General features: G+C 47.7%; 1 protein-coding gene across 1 annotated transcript in view; it reads right to left on the bottom strand.

Annotated features, from left to right (window-relative positions):
* aff2 (AF4/FMR2 family, member 2) overlaps positions 1 to 15026 on the bottom strand; it is a 120014-nt gene that overhangs the window by 77143 nt on the left and 27845 nt on the right. The window contains 3 exon segments of the mRNA XM_067247636.1: positions 1667 to 2479; positions 2482 to 2628; positions 8182 to 8302. Coding sequence (XP_067103737.1) covers positions 1667 to 2479; positions 2482 to 2628; positions 8182 to 8302 — 1081 coding nt within the window.

Below are 15026 nucleotides of genomic sequence, written 5' to 3'. Positions count from 1 at the left end.
TGCTCTAGGAAGGTTGGAAGACTGTGTTTGTCCAGGGTAGAATGCTTCTTTGGCTAGCGAGTCTAGCAAAAAAGAGAACTTGAGTGGAGAATTAATCAAAAGTCAACGGCTTTTCATTTCAAGTCAAAAGGTCAAGATCAAAATCATTTCCTCAATTCAATCATTGAAAAATGGCACATTAGTTCACCATACCATAAAACACAGATCTTTCTGTGACTCCCCACATCTCCACAGAGATACAATCAGAGATTTCAACCACTGTGACACTGTGGAGAGGCAGTACTGGTAGGGGCTGGAAGGGGGGTGATTGTTGGAGCAAGGCCGTACAGAAAATTAACTCCCACTGCAAATGAATCAGCGCAATGAGCAATTTATTGACCTAGGCCTAATTGACCCTTCTGATTCATAGCAAAATGCTCTTTTGGATTAAATGCGTGAGGAAATCAAGAGAAGCAGAAGAATATGCTGATGGGAGAAGGAGGAGTTCCTTTGAGTAAGCGGGTCCAACAGAACAAGCTGTCCATAATGGTAACACAATGCGACAGGACAGGACAATGTCTCTACAGTGGTAACCTGGGGAGCCTCTCACAGCTGTCTGCTCGATGTGGTAATGCGCTTGTTCAGTGGTTGAGCGAAATGGCATCTCTTTCGATGGCCTGTCTGACTTTCTGTCTGCCTGTCTGCTTGCCTATCTGCCTGTCTGTCTCTCTGTCTGGCCACTGTTGTGTGTGTTTTCGAACACACAGAGCTGAGATAACCTTTCAGAACACCGTGACTCAACTTCTGGGGTTGTCTGACCCCACCGATGGTTACCTAACAGGCTCTCAGCCCTCAGCTTTCACACGGAGTATAAACAAAACACGCGCCATGTTCTTGGGATCTGTTGAAACACATTAATCACTGGCTTGACTGATACATCGCCAAACCACCTTCAAAGCAGACACGGCATCAGGATGGTTTCCACCGGAACATTCCCTCCACAACGCGAGTGAGAGGTCGTTTTGGGGGGCTGCATTTATTCTCTGCTATTAATGGGATTGATATTTGGACTGCGAGTGAGATCAAAACCAACTGACATGTCAGATGTCTGCACTGGCGAGGCAGGGGAGTTAAATACAGGATCTGACAATTAATGTACTCTCTCTCTCTCTGTCTGTTTCTCCTGTCTCATTGATGTCAATGTGAGGCACAGCCAGGGACTTAATGAGAAACAGACCTGAGAGAGAGACGGGGACTGAAAAAGGGGGAGTGATGGAGAGACAGAGAGAGAGAGAGAGAGAGAGAGAGAGAGAGAGAGAGAGAGAGAGAGAGAGAGAGAGAGAGAGATGGGGTGAGAGATCGAGATTAAATAAGAGAGAGGGAGAGAGAGAGCGAGTGAGTTCTTATCTGATGCAGCCTTGGTGCCAGATGACCTAACAAAGAGAACACATTCTAAATGGTCCACTGCACTTTAACACAAGCCAGGACTTTATACACTCTATGTTGCCAACTGCAATACTCTACAGAACGAAAAACGAAGAATGAAGCACATTGACTCCGGTGCAGCTCACCAAACCACCGCAGTTACGCACTGCAAGCCCAATGTCAACCAGCACGCAAAGAACCTGCCTAGCTTGCCGAACCAAAGCCAGTCTTTGTAGAAAACCAGGGGAGGAAAGCCACTTACCTCTCCTGTCTGGGTTAGGGTCAGCTTGGGCAGCTTGTTCTTGGAGCTGGCTGTGCTTGAACCGTAGGCTGGGTTTGTGTACCCGTCGCCCACCTCTAGGGGGGGCTTGAGCTCAGGTGAGTCGTTGGGCACCTGGTCCTGCCCGTCCATAGGGCGGACATAGGCGGTGGGCTTTTGTAAGGGAGCACTGGGCTTCACAGCCAGAGTCCCCGGGAAGGTGGGTGTGGTTAACCCACTTGCCGTGGGCGTGGTCAGGCCGCTGGGCATGGCCAGGAGGGAAGTGGAGGCCAATGGGGACGAGGAGATGTGAGACCCCGCCTCCTGCTCAAACGGGGAGGATTTAAGGTGCTCCAGGACCAAGGAGGAGGAGCTGGGCTTGGTGGGCGGGGCATGTCTCCTGGGTAGGGAGGAGCTAGAGGAGGAAGAGGCGGGGCTGGAGTCTGCCTTGGTGCCAATCAGGCTGTCAGCCTGGATGCTGAACAGGTCCTCGTGTCTCTGGTTCTGGGTGTCCTGGACCTGGGGTTTTCCCCTGCAACCCCCGAGACCTAGCCCCTGGCCCTGGGCACCACTCGACCCGTGACCTCCCCTGCTCCCCTCGGACGACCGGGACTTCTTGGAGCTCTGGTGCCCTTGCGTGAGGCCACCAGACGAAGAGGAGGAGGAGGAGCTGGAGGAGGAGCTGGAGGAGGATGGGGGAGGGGGCATGGATCCAGAGCTGGTGGAGGTGGTGTGGAGGCTCCCGCTTGCTGTGCCTGCTCTGCCCCCTCCTCTCTGGGCCTCGGGCTGGAAGAAGCCGGCCTGGTCGGCAGGGTTCCTCTCCGGGCGGGGGTCTGGGGGACGGAGTTCTTGGGGATGCCAACGAGGTGGCTCTGGTTGGAGTGGCTGGTCAGGAGCTCCTTCATCTCGTCGTAGTTCCCCAAGGTGTTCTGCACTCGATTGGCAAGGGCATCGCCTTTGTTTGTCTAGAGAGACGGAGAGAGAGAAGGAGGGGAGGGGGTGAGTGATAAAGATATTCCTAATTCCCTTGAACCTCCCACCAGAACGATCTTGTAATCTCACAATTCACACCGTGTAGTTTTATATGTTCTATGCCGCATTTATCTTCTCATTCTCTGTCAGAGGCAGACAGGGGATATGTTTGGATAAAAAAAAGCCCCAAACATTTTTTTCCACAACAAAAGTCCTTTGAATAATCATTTTCTTTCTAGCTCAAACATCACAACTCACTTCAAACTCTCGAAACGTAACCACCCATAAACTCCTTACAGCCCTTACATCCTGCATTTTGTCACAACACACACTCACGACTATTATTTCCGTTCTAAACTGCATTTAGCGGAATCTTTGATGTGTTGAGCGCAGCTCTAAGAAGCTAGTACAATTGCGCTAAAAGATGCATTATGCTAATATGCGTCGCTATGTAAACAGGAATTAGATGTGAAACGCATCGCTGTCTATTTGGAGAGACGGCAAATGAAGATTAATTCCGCTCGCACGATACAATGCGACCGCCGGGTTGTGCACGTCTGTGTGTGTGTGTGTGTGTGTGTGTGTATGCGTGTGTGTGCACTTGGTACACGGTTGTAATTAGGTTACTCAAAGGCAACAGAGGAAAGTGAGATAAATATGTAGAGCGGAGTTTATGCCTCCCATTAGACAAGGACATTTGTGTGTGATGAAATACATACAAACATACAGCCAGGGGCATCCCCTCGCAAGGGGCTTGTTCTGAATGACCTTTGTTACAATCTGTAGCCTATAACCCTCTCGAAATGCAATATTTGTCAAGGTATCTGTTCTTGAGTTTGGGCTTGTGTTGCCTGTCAGCATCACTGCGCTGCTGATACACTGGATGTCCAATGTTAATGGGCAGTAAAGGTTCTGGATCTTCTACACTGAGCTAGCTCAGCTGTCCCCTACTGTGTCGGACAACAGTGTCTGTTTATCCTCATCAACATTAACTGCATCACAGTCGATAAACGATCAATGGTCAATGGCCCATGGAGTGTGTGTTTTAGTGAGTGCTAGAATGAATGAATGTGTGTGTGTGTGTGTGGGGGTGAATAGTCAGGCTCCACTGCTCCACAGACAGGGATAATCTGCTGGGTGGTTACACTCTTGACCTCCAAATACCACTAGCATGTACACAATTCTGCTACCTGCTAGCCCTAACGTCTTAACCTCTGACCCCAGGGAACACCTCAGTAAAGTAGCCTATAAAGCCATAATAGCCTAGGGGATAGTTGTGTGGAGATCTATCACCTTAAAGCTTTTCACATAGACAAGTCAGTGTACGAATTGCTAATAGAGCAATAAACAGTTTTAAGGACAGCGAATGACATAGCAATGGAAATAGTACAGTGCATAATAAGTAGTGCTTCCAGACACGAGATAAGACTAGTCCACAACTCAGATGGAAAATTTCCATTTGATGAAAAACATCCACACCTCGTCTCTCAGTCAAACTTTTCCCCCCAAAACTCATTACTCTCTCTTATGTTTCCTACACCCTGAAAAGGTCTCCAACCCTGAATAGATACCCTCCAGAGCGGCGCCTTTCTGTTCAAACACTTATCTAACACACCGGATTCTAATAATTAACTGGTTCGTAAACCAAATCAGAATCTGAAAACCTACAGTGGGGTCGCTCACCAGGAAAGAGAGCTTTCTGGAGAAGCTTTCGCAGAGTCAAACACAGATCAAATACGCTCGTCTTGCCAAAGCGTTTCGTGTCGATTTCAACGAGCTTTCGCTATACTGTTGACCAAACCATTCCACCCAAATCATAAAATCACTGTTCTCCCAGCCCCGGCAACAACAGCAAGCGGTCGTTAGCATTACCATCACTGTTTGCAGTGAGGAGCCTCCATCTGGATTCACATGAGTAAGCCCACAGCACTGCATGATTTGAAATCAATAGAGCGCTAATGAGAGCAGAGTAAAGCAAGAATACGAGCGCACGTGAGGTTTCAAGATGTTGCTAGATGTGCGCGTGAGGTTGCTACAGACAACCATGTTTGGTTTTGACTGCACACACACATAGGGGAAAATGCACGCACGCACACACACTCAAACACACACGACACAAACATCCATGGATGGTCACAGGAACTCCGGCAAGCACATGTGTGTACACACTCACACACAGACTCGCGTGGCAAGTGCCCGCACACTCACACACACAAGTGCGCACACACACACATACATATATGCAAGCATATACCCACCCCCAACCAGACCCTGATAACATTTAGCGGAAATGAAGAGAGAGGGGAGACAGGAAAGAAAGAGATACTGTAAGGAGGACAGATCCTCACTCCCATTGTCTCTCCTGTCCTCCTCCACCAGAGAGAGAGAGAGCAAGCAAGAGAGACAGAGAAAGAGCGAGGGAAAGTTAACGTTTGAATACATTAATCTCCCCTTCTCTATCTCCTCGAATCTGCCTCTCCCTCATGAATTAAACATACGACAGCTGAAGAGGAACACAAAACACATTTGTGGAATACCATTTGGAGGAAGGAAAAAGGGGAGGGGAAGAAGAAGGTGGAGAGCAGACACACGGAGGGGAAGAAGAAGGTGGAGAGCAGACACACGGAGGGGAAGAAGAAGGTGGAGAGCAGACACACGGAGGGGAAGAAGAAGGTGGAGAGCAGACACACGGAGGGGAAGAAGAAGGTGGAGAGCAGACACACGGGGGGGAAAGGAGTGGAGGGTAGAACTTGGCCGCTGTTTCCCCGTTGACATTGTAAGGTCTTGACTCAGCATAGAAAGAGAAGGGGAGGGGGGGGGCAGGAGAAGGGGAGAGGAGGATGAGGGATGGATGGGAAAGAACGGCTGAGGAGGCCGATAGAGATAATGTTTGCCTAGAGGGGTGGAAGGCCTAGGAGAGGAGAGGAGCAGAGCATTGAAAGGGAGAGAGGAGAGAGAGGAGAGGATAGGAAATGAATGGAGGAGAGGGGAGGGGAGGGGAGGAGAGCAAAGGGGGAGGAGAGAATAAGAGAAGAGAGGGGGCAGGGAAGGGAGAAGGAGAGAAGCAGGTTGGCTGCGGACCAACTCCCTGACCTTGGCAGGGGATTTTGAGGCTTTTAAACAGCGTGGCTCTCCCAGAGACCTGTCCACCTGGAGCTGGAGGTCCTAAGGGGACGCTGCTGCACATCCACTGGTGACAGAGCGCTCTCTGGAGCAGCGCTGTGTGGACCAGCGCTCTGGGGGTGCGCTCTTTGTATGTGAGCATGCCTGCCTCCAAGTCAGGGTGCATATATTTGTTTCAGAGAGCGTAGGTGTGTGTGTGAAATTGTTAGTCTCTGTGTGTGTGTACTCTGTGTTTGAGCTTAGGGCTAGGGGTCCAGGGAGGACTTGCAGAGCTGGGGTGTCTCTCTAGATGCCTGAATGAAGCGGTGGGGAGGAGAGCTCAAGTCAATCACTCCCAAATAGCTGTTAACAGCACAGCTCCATTAGACAGGATTAAACTGGGGGATTAACTAATGGAGACTTGAGATGTGGAGGAAACTACAAACAGTAGTTAAACACCGCAAAGGAGAAACATGGAAGGGAGGGAGGGGACGTAGAGGAGAGGAGAGAGGAGGAGAGAGGATGAGAGGAGAGAAGGAGAGAGGATGAGAGGAGAGAAGGAGAGGGGAGGAGAGGAGCAGAGAGGAGAGAGGATGAGAGGAGAGAAGGAGAGGAGAGGAGGAGAGAGAAGGAGAGAAGATGAGAGGAGAAGAGGAGAGGAAGAGCTGCTGTCTAAAAGAAAAGTGCATGTGTTTTCCCCCCCAAACTGGCATCTTAGTGAAGTGACTTGTGTGTGACAGGGCTAATTAGCCTTCAAAGAGCACTGTCACTAGCCCTTCCTGCTGCTTCAGAGAGAAGAGATGGACAGGTTCCCAACCTTCTCTCCTTAAAACGCACGCACACACACACGCACACACACCATTTACGGCCTGTTTGAAAGCTATTCACAAGGATATCAAGGCTGTTGAGTGGAGCTTTCCACCACAATAATGGCTTTAACCAATCACATGTGATGAGGAATTAGCCGTGTCCATTTTAATCTCTTCTAAATGACCAATCAAGGTTGAGGACAGAGAAAATAAACCAGGAACACAGCAGGACAAGACAAATTCATCACACAGACATGCGGACACACACACACTCGAAAACATGTGGTGGACAGATTGGGGTAATGTATGTAATTTTGCACACAATATGTCCATGATGTAGCATTTGTATCTCAATTAAGGGAACTGATGGTGATTGTGATCAACTCCCAGAGAACATTCTAGTCATTTGTATTCTTTTCTACACGCTACTCAGATGTTCTGTTCCTGAAAGGCCGTGCACAAAGAAAACAAACCCACACGCACACACGTGCATGCACGTGCACGCACACAGGTGCACAGTGTGTGCCCCTCCTCTGGAACCATTTGTCACCAGACCACAGCTAGTATCAAATACATGTGTCACGTGCTACTCTGTTGTGTAGAAGACAACCGGAACCAAGACTCACTAGCACGTCTGTGACTCACACACACAGAGAGAGGGGGGGGGGGAGAGAGAGAGAGGGGAGAGAGAGAGAGAAAGAGGGGAGATAGAGAGGGGGAGAGAGAGAGAGAGAGAGAGAGAGAGAGAGAGAGAGAGAGAGAGAGAGAGAGAGAGAGAGGGGAGAGAGAGAGAGGGGGGAGAGAGAGAGAGAGAGAGAGAGAGAGAGAGAGAGAGAGAGAGAGAGAGAGAGAGAGAGAGAGAGAGAGAGAGAGAGAGAGAGAGAGAGAGAGAGAGAAGAGAGAGAGAATATTGTCCACACAGCTTTTTGTCAGTCACGTGCATATCTGTACTGTACTCACCCTAGAGCCCAGGGCAGGATCTCAGCAAATGATATAGGATACACAAACACGCTCACACACACACACGCACGAGGCTACCATTCACCAATCCATCTTCATCAAACTCCAGTTACACGCTTTATAATATCATGGTACTGTCTTGGAGTAACAATACATAAAATATATAAGTTTATCAACATTATATCACTCCAGACAAATAAGGGTTGAATGAACACAATCTGGTATTTAAGTCAACGCATATGATGTGTAGTCAGATATCTTCAGTGGATTTGACAAGCAGTAACAGTCCATATGGACCAAGCATAGACCAATCTGCTGGTAGCCTTTATATGGAATACTGTTTCTATACACACAGTACCGGTAAGCCATCTGTGTGCGCGCGTGCTTGTGTGTGTGTGTGTGATACCTCACACATCAACAGATTTGTCTGGCAGAAGGGGGTGACTTTGTGTAACAGCTTCATCACATATGATTACATCTACCCTCCCCTCAAATGTTTTCAAAACCACACACATCCCCCCTCCCCTAAGCCCATCTCCACCCCCAGCCTCACCAGAACGCCCTCCCAGCCTCAACACACACACACCTACCCCTCTTTCACACACACACACACACACACACACACACAAACAGCACTCCCTCTCACGCAAAACACACACACATGTCATACCACACCTTGTAGGGCTCTCCAAACAGGTTGAAGCCAGTGGAGAAGAGGTCTTCGTCCTGTTGCACTTCCTGTGTCCTCCTCTCCCACTCTCTCTTCTTCAGAGCGCTGCGGTCCGGCTCAAAATGGCTGCCGACGCCACGTCCACGGGAACATGGGGAAGGAGAGAGAGGACACGTCAAGTTACCGCGTTTTGCAAAAACGTGACGGGATTCCGGCGGCAGACAGGACATAGGGAGAGGACAGAGGAAGAAGGGGTCTCCAGAGTCTGTTGTCATGTCGACGCAATCTCTGCTTTTTCCACGTAAATGTGGGTTTACATTTCTAAACATAGAGGATGAAGTTAGTACTGTTTATGCAAGAATACAGTCACTTTCAAGTGAACTTCTGAGGCAGAACTAGGAGAGGGGACAGAGCCAGAGAGGGAGACACATCCAGAGGTTGACAGACTGACAGAATGATTCCAGCTGGCACCCAAGAGACAGTCAAAGCTTTCTCTCCCTGAAAGAATGAGGAGCAAAGCCCAAACCTGTCTAATGGGCCAAAGCTGACGCTAAGCAGATGATGCCTTCACATGCAACACACACACACACACACTCTTTGAGAGAAAAAGGAACTGTCACCTACGTATGAATATATGACACACCAGGCTGATTGCTGGTCTAACACAGCCAGCCAAGGAATGTTTATCCCGCAAGCAGTATTTTTGCCGATTCAAATAGACACTTCTATAGTTTACCCTTCAGTCATAGACAGGTCTACTTCAGCTTGATGAAGATGTGATAAATCTGTTCCCCGTCAAACCATATTTGCATTAGTACACAAACAAAATCCAAACAAAACACCCAACACAATCAAACAAGGAAAACCAGGACAAAAACTGCCACCGCAACTGCTAAGAAGTAGATTCACAATCCTGGTAGAATCCGTCCAGGATCGCCTGGAGCTTGTGTGAGGATAGGGAGCAGTGTCAGTAATAGATGGGGAGAGGACGAAGAGAAGAAAGAATCAGTTTGTCTCCAGCCTGCCCTCTCTTTCGCCCTCTCCCCCCCCCGTTCCATGCCTGGCACTCCTTGTCCAAAACATTTAATCCATCAGCAAATACATGTGGATAGGGAGACCTGGGGGAGAGAGGGAGACAAGGCCTCCGTCTCCTAATGGTAAGAAGAACCGCAAAAAGGGAGTGGGGGAGTGGAGAAAAGGAGGAGAGATTGACGGGAGAGGGGCTGTCGGTAATGACAGCAAGATGTCAGTTATCTTTACACGGCCGCCGCCAACACACCTGCCAGTGAGCCCCGACACTCCGATAGATCAAATTTACAGCTGTCACTGTGGTGCCTGTGTGTGTTTGTGTGTGTGTGTGTGTGTGTGCGAGTGAGTCAGAGGAGCGAGCGCGAGTGTCACAGCAGCCCCCTGGCTCAGCAGCTCTGTAGGAGATGGAGCTGTAGTGCGGGGCCAGAGCAGGTAATTAACACAGAGCTATCAGACTAGAGAGGCACGTGTGTGTATGTGCTTTATGTGTGGGGGTGCGAATGTGTGTGTGTTTTGTGTGGAAGTATAGGCGCATACGTGTGTGTGTACTTTTTAATAAATTCCCTACAAGCAGTGGCTCCAGTAGTAACATATATTACGCCGCACACGGCACTCCATCTGTATAGTTATTTTTCACTCCTATGGGATATAGGATGAGATTTTTTCCTCAAATTACTTTTGCTGCTTATTCAGCCCATGGTCATAACAGCAGAGAAAGCAAGAGGAGGTTTACAGCGATGATGATGATGATGATGATGGGGAATGTTGATGATGATGTTCAGGGTAAAAATGTGACATTGGCAGTATTTTCTCTTCTCCTCTCTCTCTCGTTATTATTATTTTTTTCCCACTTGTCCTCCCCAGGCAGTTTGGGTCCCACCCCCGCCCCCTCCCTCCCTCCCAACACAACATTGAAAAGCTAATATACTGATTTCCAGGGTAAAGCCTGTGAATTTAATCTGGGCTGAGCTACGCTGCACTTGGAAGATAACCAAATACACCCAGGTTTTCTCCCTGCAACCCGCCACCCCTACACACACTCTCCCTCCACGCATACTGCCTCTGTCCCGCAGCCCAGCGCACTGCTCGAGACACACATACGTCCACGCACACACAGAGAATGTATGGACCTGCACACACACACACAAGCACCTCCAGAGAGACAAACAGACAGACACACACATGAACACTCCTTCCCTTGCTTTCTCTCCCTCTCACACACACACACACACACACACACACACACACACACCCGTGCACCCCAAATACCCTCCCGCTCAAAGTGACACCCGGTGCCATGTCTCCGTCCTTCTTGTGCAGCCTCCAAAGAAGAACGCCACTCGCCGATTTTCCGATGAAAGCGGCAATTATTAGTTTCAAGCGCCAACTAATTAAAACTACAGCAAACCGTTTAGCCTCTTGTTACAAATCATTCCACTGGTTTGTAATTAGACGGACCAGCTTATCTGCACTATTAGCGCTGGGCCAGGGAAGGTGGAGATCTGGTCTTCCATGGAGAGAGGGTGCTGATGTGGAAGGAGGGACTGGGGGGGATGTTAAGTGGAGGAAGCCTCCTGAGGTCACCAGATCTGGGGGAGAGACAAAGGCAGCATCTCGATAGGCTGTTGACGTCTCCTCTTCTCTTTGTCTCATCTCCACTGCACCTACAACAAAGGTTTGCTGACGGCACGTGGCTCTTTATGCTTTATTGCACGACGTGACAAAGGTCTGGGAGAATGTACGGTCGCCCGAGTGCTTTTTTTTGTTTGTTTCTTAGAATCCCACAAAAAAAACATAAAAAAAGCAACGGCTGCGTGAAATTTCCAGGTGGGCGTCATTCCAAATGCTGCCTTCTTCGGCAGCCTGAGGTTCTGAATAGGAGGAGATGAGGGGAGGAAGGACAATAGAAGGGTGCCACTTGAGGCTATCGAGACTCACCCCGGAGACTGGAGAGAGATGGAGAAAGGGAGGAGGAGGAAGAGGGAGGGGGAGGTGAGGGGTAGTACGGGAGGAGAGCGAGGGGGAGGAGAGGAGGTGGATGGAGGAGGAGGGAGGGGGGTAGCAAGAGGAGAGGAGGGAGGGAGGATGGGAGAGAGGGGTGGTGGGGGATGAGGATGAGAAGGAAGAGGGGGATGGGAGAAGAGCTGACAGGCGGCACACACAAAGCTTTGTTTGAAGTGCCAACCCTGGCACAGGTGTAATCCCCAATCCTACACGCCTAATTTTCTGATATGATTATCGCTCAATGACAATTCAAGACATCTGGAAAAAAATTACACTACTAAAAAACAAACAGCATTTCTAAAGTCAAAACCCTGCCATTCCAGACAGCATGCAACAAAAACAGATGAAGATACCTAGTGTGTCCATCTCCAATCAAATACATCCACCATTACACAACACAGTCAGTTGTCAAAGCTGGCACTGTACTTAGGTTGTAGTGTGCGCCTGTCTATAGACACAACAACATACTTCAAACATGTTTAGGCCTGTGACATGCTTCTCTCTTCCACGCGTGACAAGAATGAACCCCTTCTCTCCCCTCCCCAGCAGACACACCACACACAGTAATTGCCCTGTTGGATGTGTTTACCATTCTCAACCTTTTCCACTTTGCGGCCCACTTGCATAGCTCAAATATTTTCGCTGCCCCCCCAACAACACATCCGTTTACTTCATTCGCGCTTATCACACGTTTAACAACCCCACGGGAGACAAACGGTTCTCTTTCACGGCAAAATGTATTTGAGCGATCAAAGAACACAAAGTGTCCATCAGCGCCACAGTAGGCACACATTGTAGAGAGAGGTAACCTGCTTAACTACAACCATTCCTATAGTTTCAGTGTTTCCCCTAGGTTTACAGCTTTGGGGGGCGGCGGTGGGGGGGGGGGGGGGTTGGCAACGGCGACCATGTAGTGACATACCGTTGTGTAAATAAGATAAATAATATAAGCCCATTTAGTTTGTTTAATAAAAGTGCAAGCTATAGACCTGTTTTATAGGAAAGGTATTTTTTTTTTTACTTGACCTTCAAGGGGTGGCGGGGGGGCCGTTGGGGGGGAGGGGGGCCCCCCTAATATAATGGTAGGGGACACACTGAGTTTCATATAACATAACATTAAATAGCAAACTGCTATATTGGCTATGCACACGACAGTGATAATTATTTCCATGAAAAAAATAGGCCAGGTCTAGATCTTCCCGTGAACTATTGGCATTTCGGTCATGATGAATTAAAGGCAAAATATCATTTTAAAATTAGTAAGACTTCTTATAATAATTTACCAACAGTATATATACATATTGTTATATTTATTTTTCATATTTAATTTTTCATTGGTTTGGCGGCCCACCTGTATTATGCTAACGGACAACTAGTCGACTGTGGCCTACAGGTTGGGAATCGGGAGTATAATATAATGGCAAGAGACAGGACTATATGAAGAGAAGTCTAGTTCTCACATCTCTCTGTATCATCCATAAACACATCGACTGTTTGCGCTTCTTGATTTTATCACGGCAGACACATTCCAAATGTATTGTATGTTTAAGATGATTCGATAAAATACATGTTGACTTTCTGTGGGTTCCTGGTTATGAAACAAATAATTTCACCAAAACGTTATGTTGGATTTGGTTAAAGATGAAAATAAAATCAGACAAAGAAACGTTTTGACAAATATGTGACTGTTCAATAAAGACAGGAAAAACTGCTGTGATGGTGAGTTAGTGGCGATGAAACAAATGTATAGACAAGAAGAGAGTATTCAAAGCTCTGAGTCAGTCACGACGATGTGTGACGCAGGACTAAATCGTGTCAGGGCAGCGAACAGCTGTGTGCCAAGCCGGTGGTGCCACGCTAGCTGTACCAGCACAACCCGTGCCAGGCCAACCCATGCCAGGCTATCTCGTTGCCAGCATCAACACACACACAGAACCAGCTGTGCCACTCGGCCCCTGTGCCAGATCACCATTCTCCTCCGTTTGGGCGCCATGTGCAGGCATCTGGACTCGCAGTTCCATGGCTGACACACACACACTCATGCCCACATACACACACATGCACCCATGTGCTACAGTGATTCAATAGAACGGGATCCAATAGAATGAAGAAAGAATCGAAGAGAGGAGAACAAAATTGCTCATTCTTTCGGGAAAAGTGTCTGCTTCTTAAAGGGGAATAAAAAAGAACTCTGTTCTGCTCTGTTCTAGTCCTTTCAGACAAAGAGATCTCAAGAAAAAAGAAAGGAAAAAAGGAGGAAGAGCTTTTGTGTGTGGGCATTGCCAGGTTATCACCCTTTGCACTGACACCTCCTCCTTCTGAGGGGGTGGATGGGGGGGTGGATGAGGGGGTTCAGGACTACAAGGAGGCTGTTGTGTCAGCTGGAACCCTGTTTCTCTCTCCCTCCCTCTCTCTCTGACACACACACTCTCTCTCTCTCTCTCTCTTTCTTTCCTTGATAGCACAAAGAGGCCACAGCGAACACTGCCAAGATCAAACAGTCAAACCCTGCTACTCTATATCTAAAGCTTCACTTTTTTTTCTTCTTTCCATCTTTCTTTCTTTTCTTCATTGTTCTTATTACCAGAGTGGATTTTATTATCCATTATTAGCTCCTTCTAGCTATATCAATTTCTCTCTCTTTCTCTGTCTCTGTCCTTCTCTCTCTCCCTCTGTCTCTCCTTCTCTGTTCGCTGACAATACGTGAGCGTGTGATTAAATGCCAGGGCCAATTAGACTGGCTGTCTGGGGCTGCTCTACATATGAAATGTCACATTATGCATATCTGAAGAAGAGCGAAGGCCCCGATATCCGAGTTTGACCCAATTTAGCCAAACAGACCTAACCGTGCCCCAGCACATCATCATCTCCCTGTCTGACGGTAAAAAAAGAAAAAAGAGAGCTTCCAACTAGATGTTTTGGTCTTGCCGTGATTACTTAACGTTAATATGTCCGTTCAGTGGAAACGTTATTTGCCTTTTATCTAAATGTTTCACATACTGGTTAATGAAATTGAAATCATGGTCATGATCATGACTTGCTAGCCTGTCATATTTCTTTTCAAGGGAGCAATTTGCCCACCCAATTTGGTGACCATTACGCTTAGTCATTCCACTTGAGTGGTTAGGGTTTGAGGTTTAGCCTACTATTGCAACAACAAAAAAAACATGCAACTGCATCTTCACTCTACTACACATGTTCCAACAAAACCCTTCCGCAAACCATTCAATAAAGAAGGCCTACAAGTGCATTTTTATAGTGTATGCCTTCCTCCATCACACAAGACCTTTCCTACCCAGGATTGAAAATGTATCTTGTTCAAAATAAGTATTATAACATTTTGGATGTAAATGGAAATACACAAGCATTTATAAGCTTCTTTTCTAAGACCAGTGCAAATCTGTAAATGTAACGATTTCACCAGTCCAATCATGAAGTCCCTGGTGAAAAAACGATAAGGGTTAGTAGAGTTGCCATCTGCCATCTGGTTCTCTTTATTGAGCGACTGCCCCGGAACACTAATATTCTTTCCCAGGACATGAATTGTCACGTTTGTTTGTGTGAAAATGTATTCCTAAATTAAAATTTCATAGTTTAGAATAAAACCTCATTTGGAATTTACTTCTACTGCTATTCTACTTTCTTCCTGCTTATGTTCATACATCCAATGTTGTGTCCGTAAACTGATCCTAAAACACAGATTGGCCGTGTGTATACTTGTATTTGATTGGCAGCAGAAACACGAAAGCGTACTTAGCATCCACCGTCAGAGAGAGAGAGAGATGAGTGTGTGCGCACCTGAGGCGTGTGCATGCTT

This window comes from Osmerus mordax, chromosome 12, assembly GCF_038355195.1.
Source record: "Osmerus mordax isolate fOsmMor3 chromosome 12, fOsmMor3.pri, whole genome shotgun sequence".
Lineage (NCBI taxonomy): Eukaryota > Metazoa > Chordata > Actinopteri > Osmeriformes > Osmeridae > Osmerus > Osmerus mordax.
The sequence above is the reverse complement of the archived record's forward strand: the minus strand, read 5'-3'. Positions and strand labels throughout refer to the sequence as shown.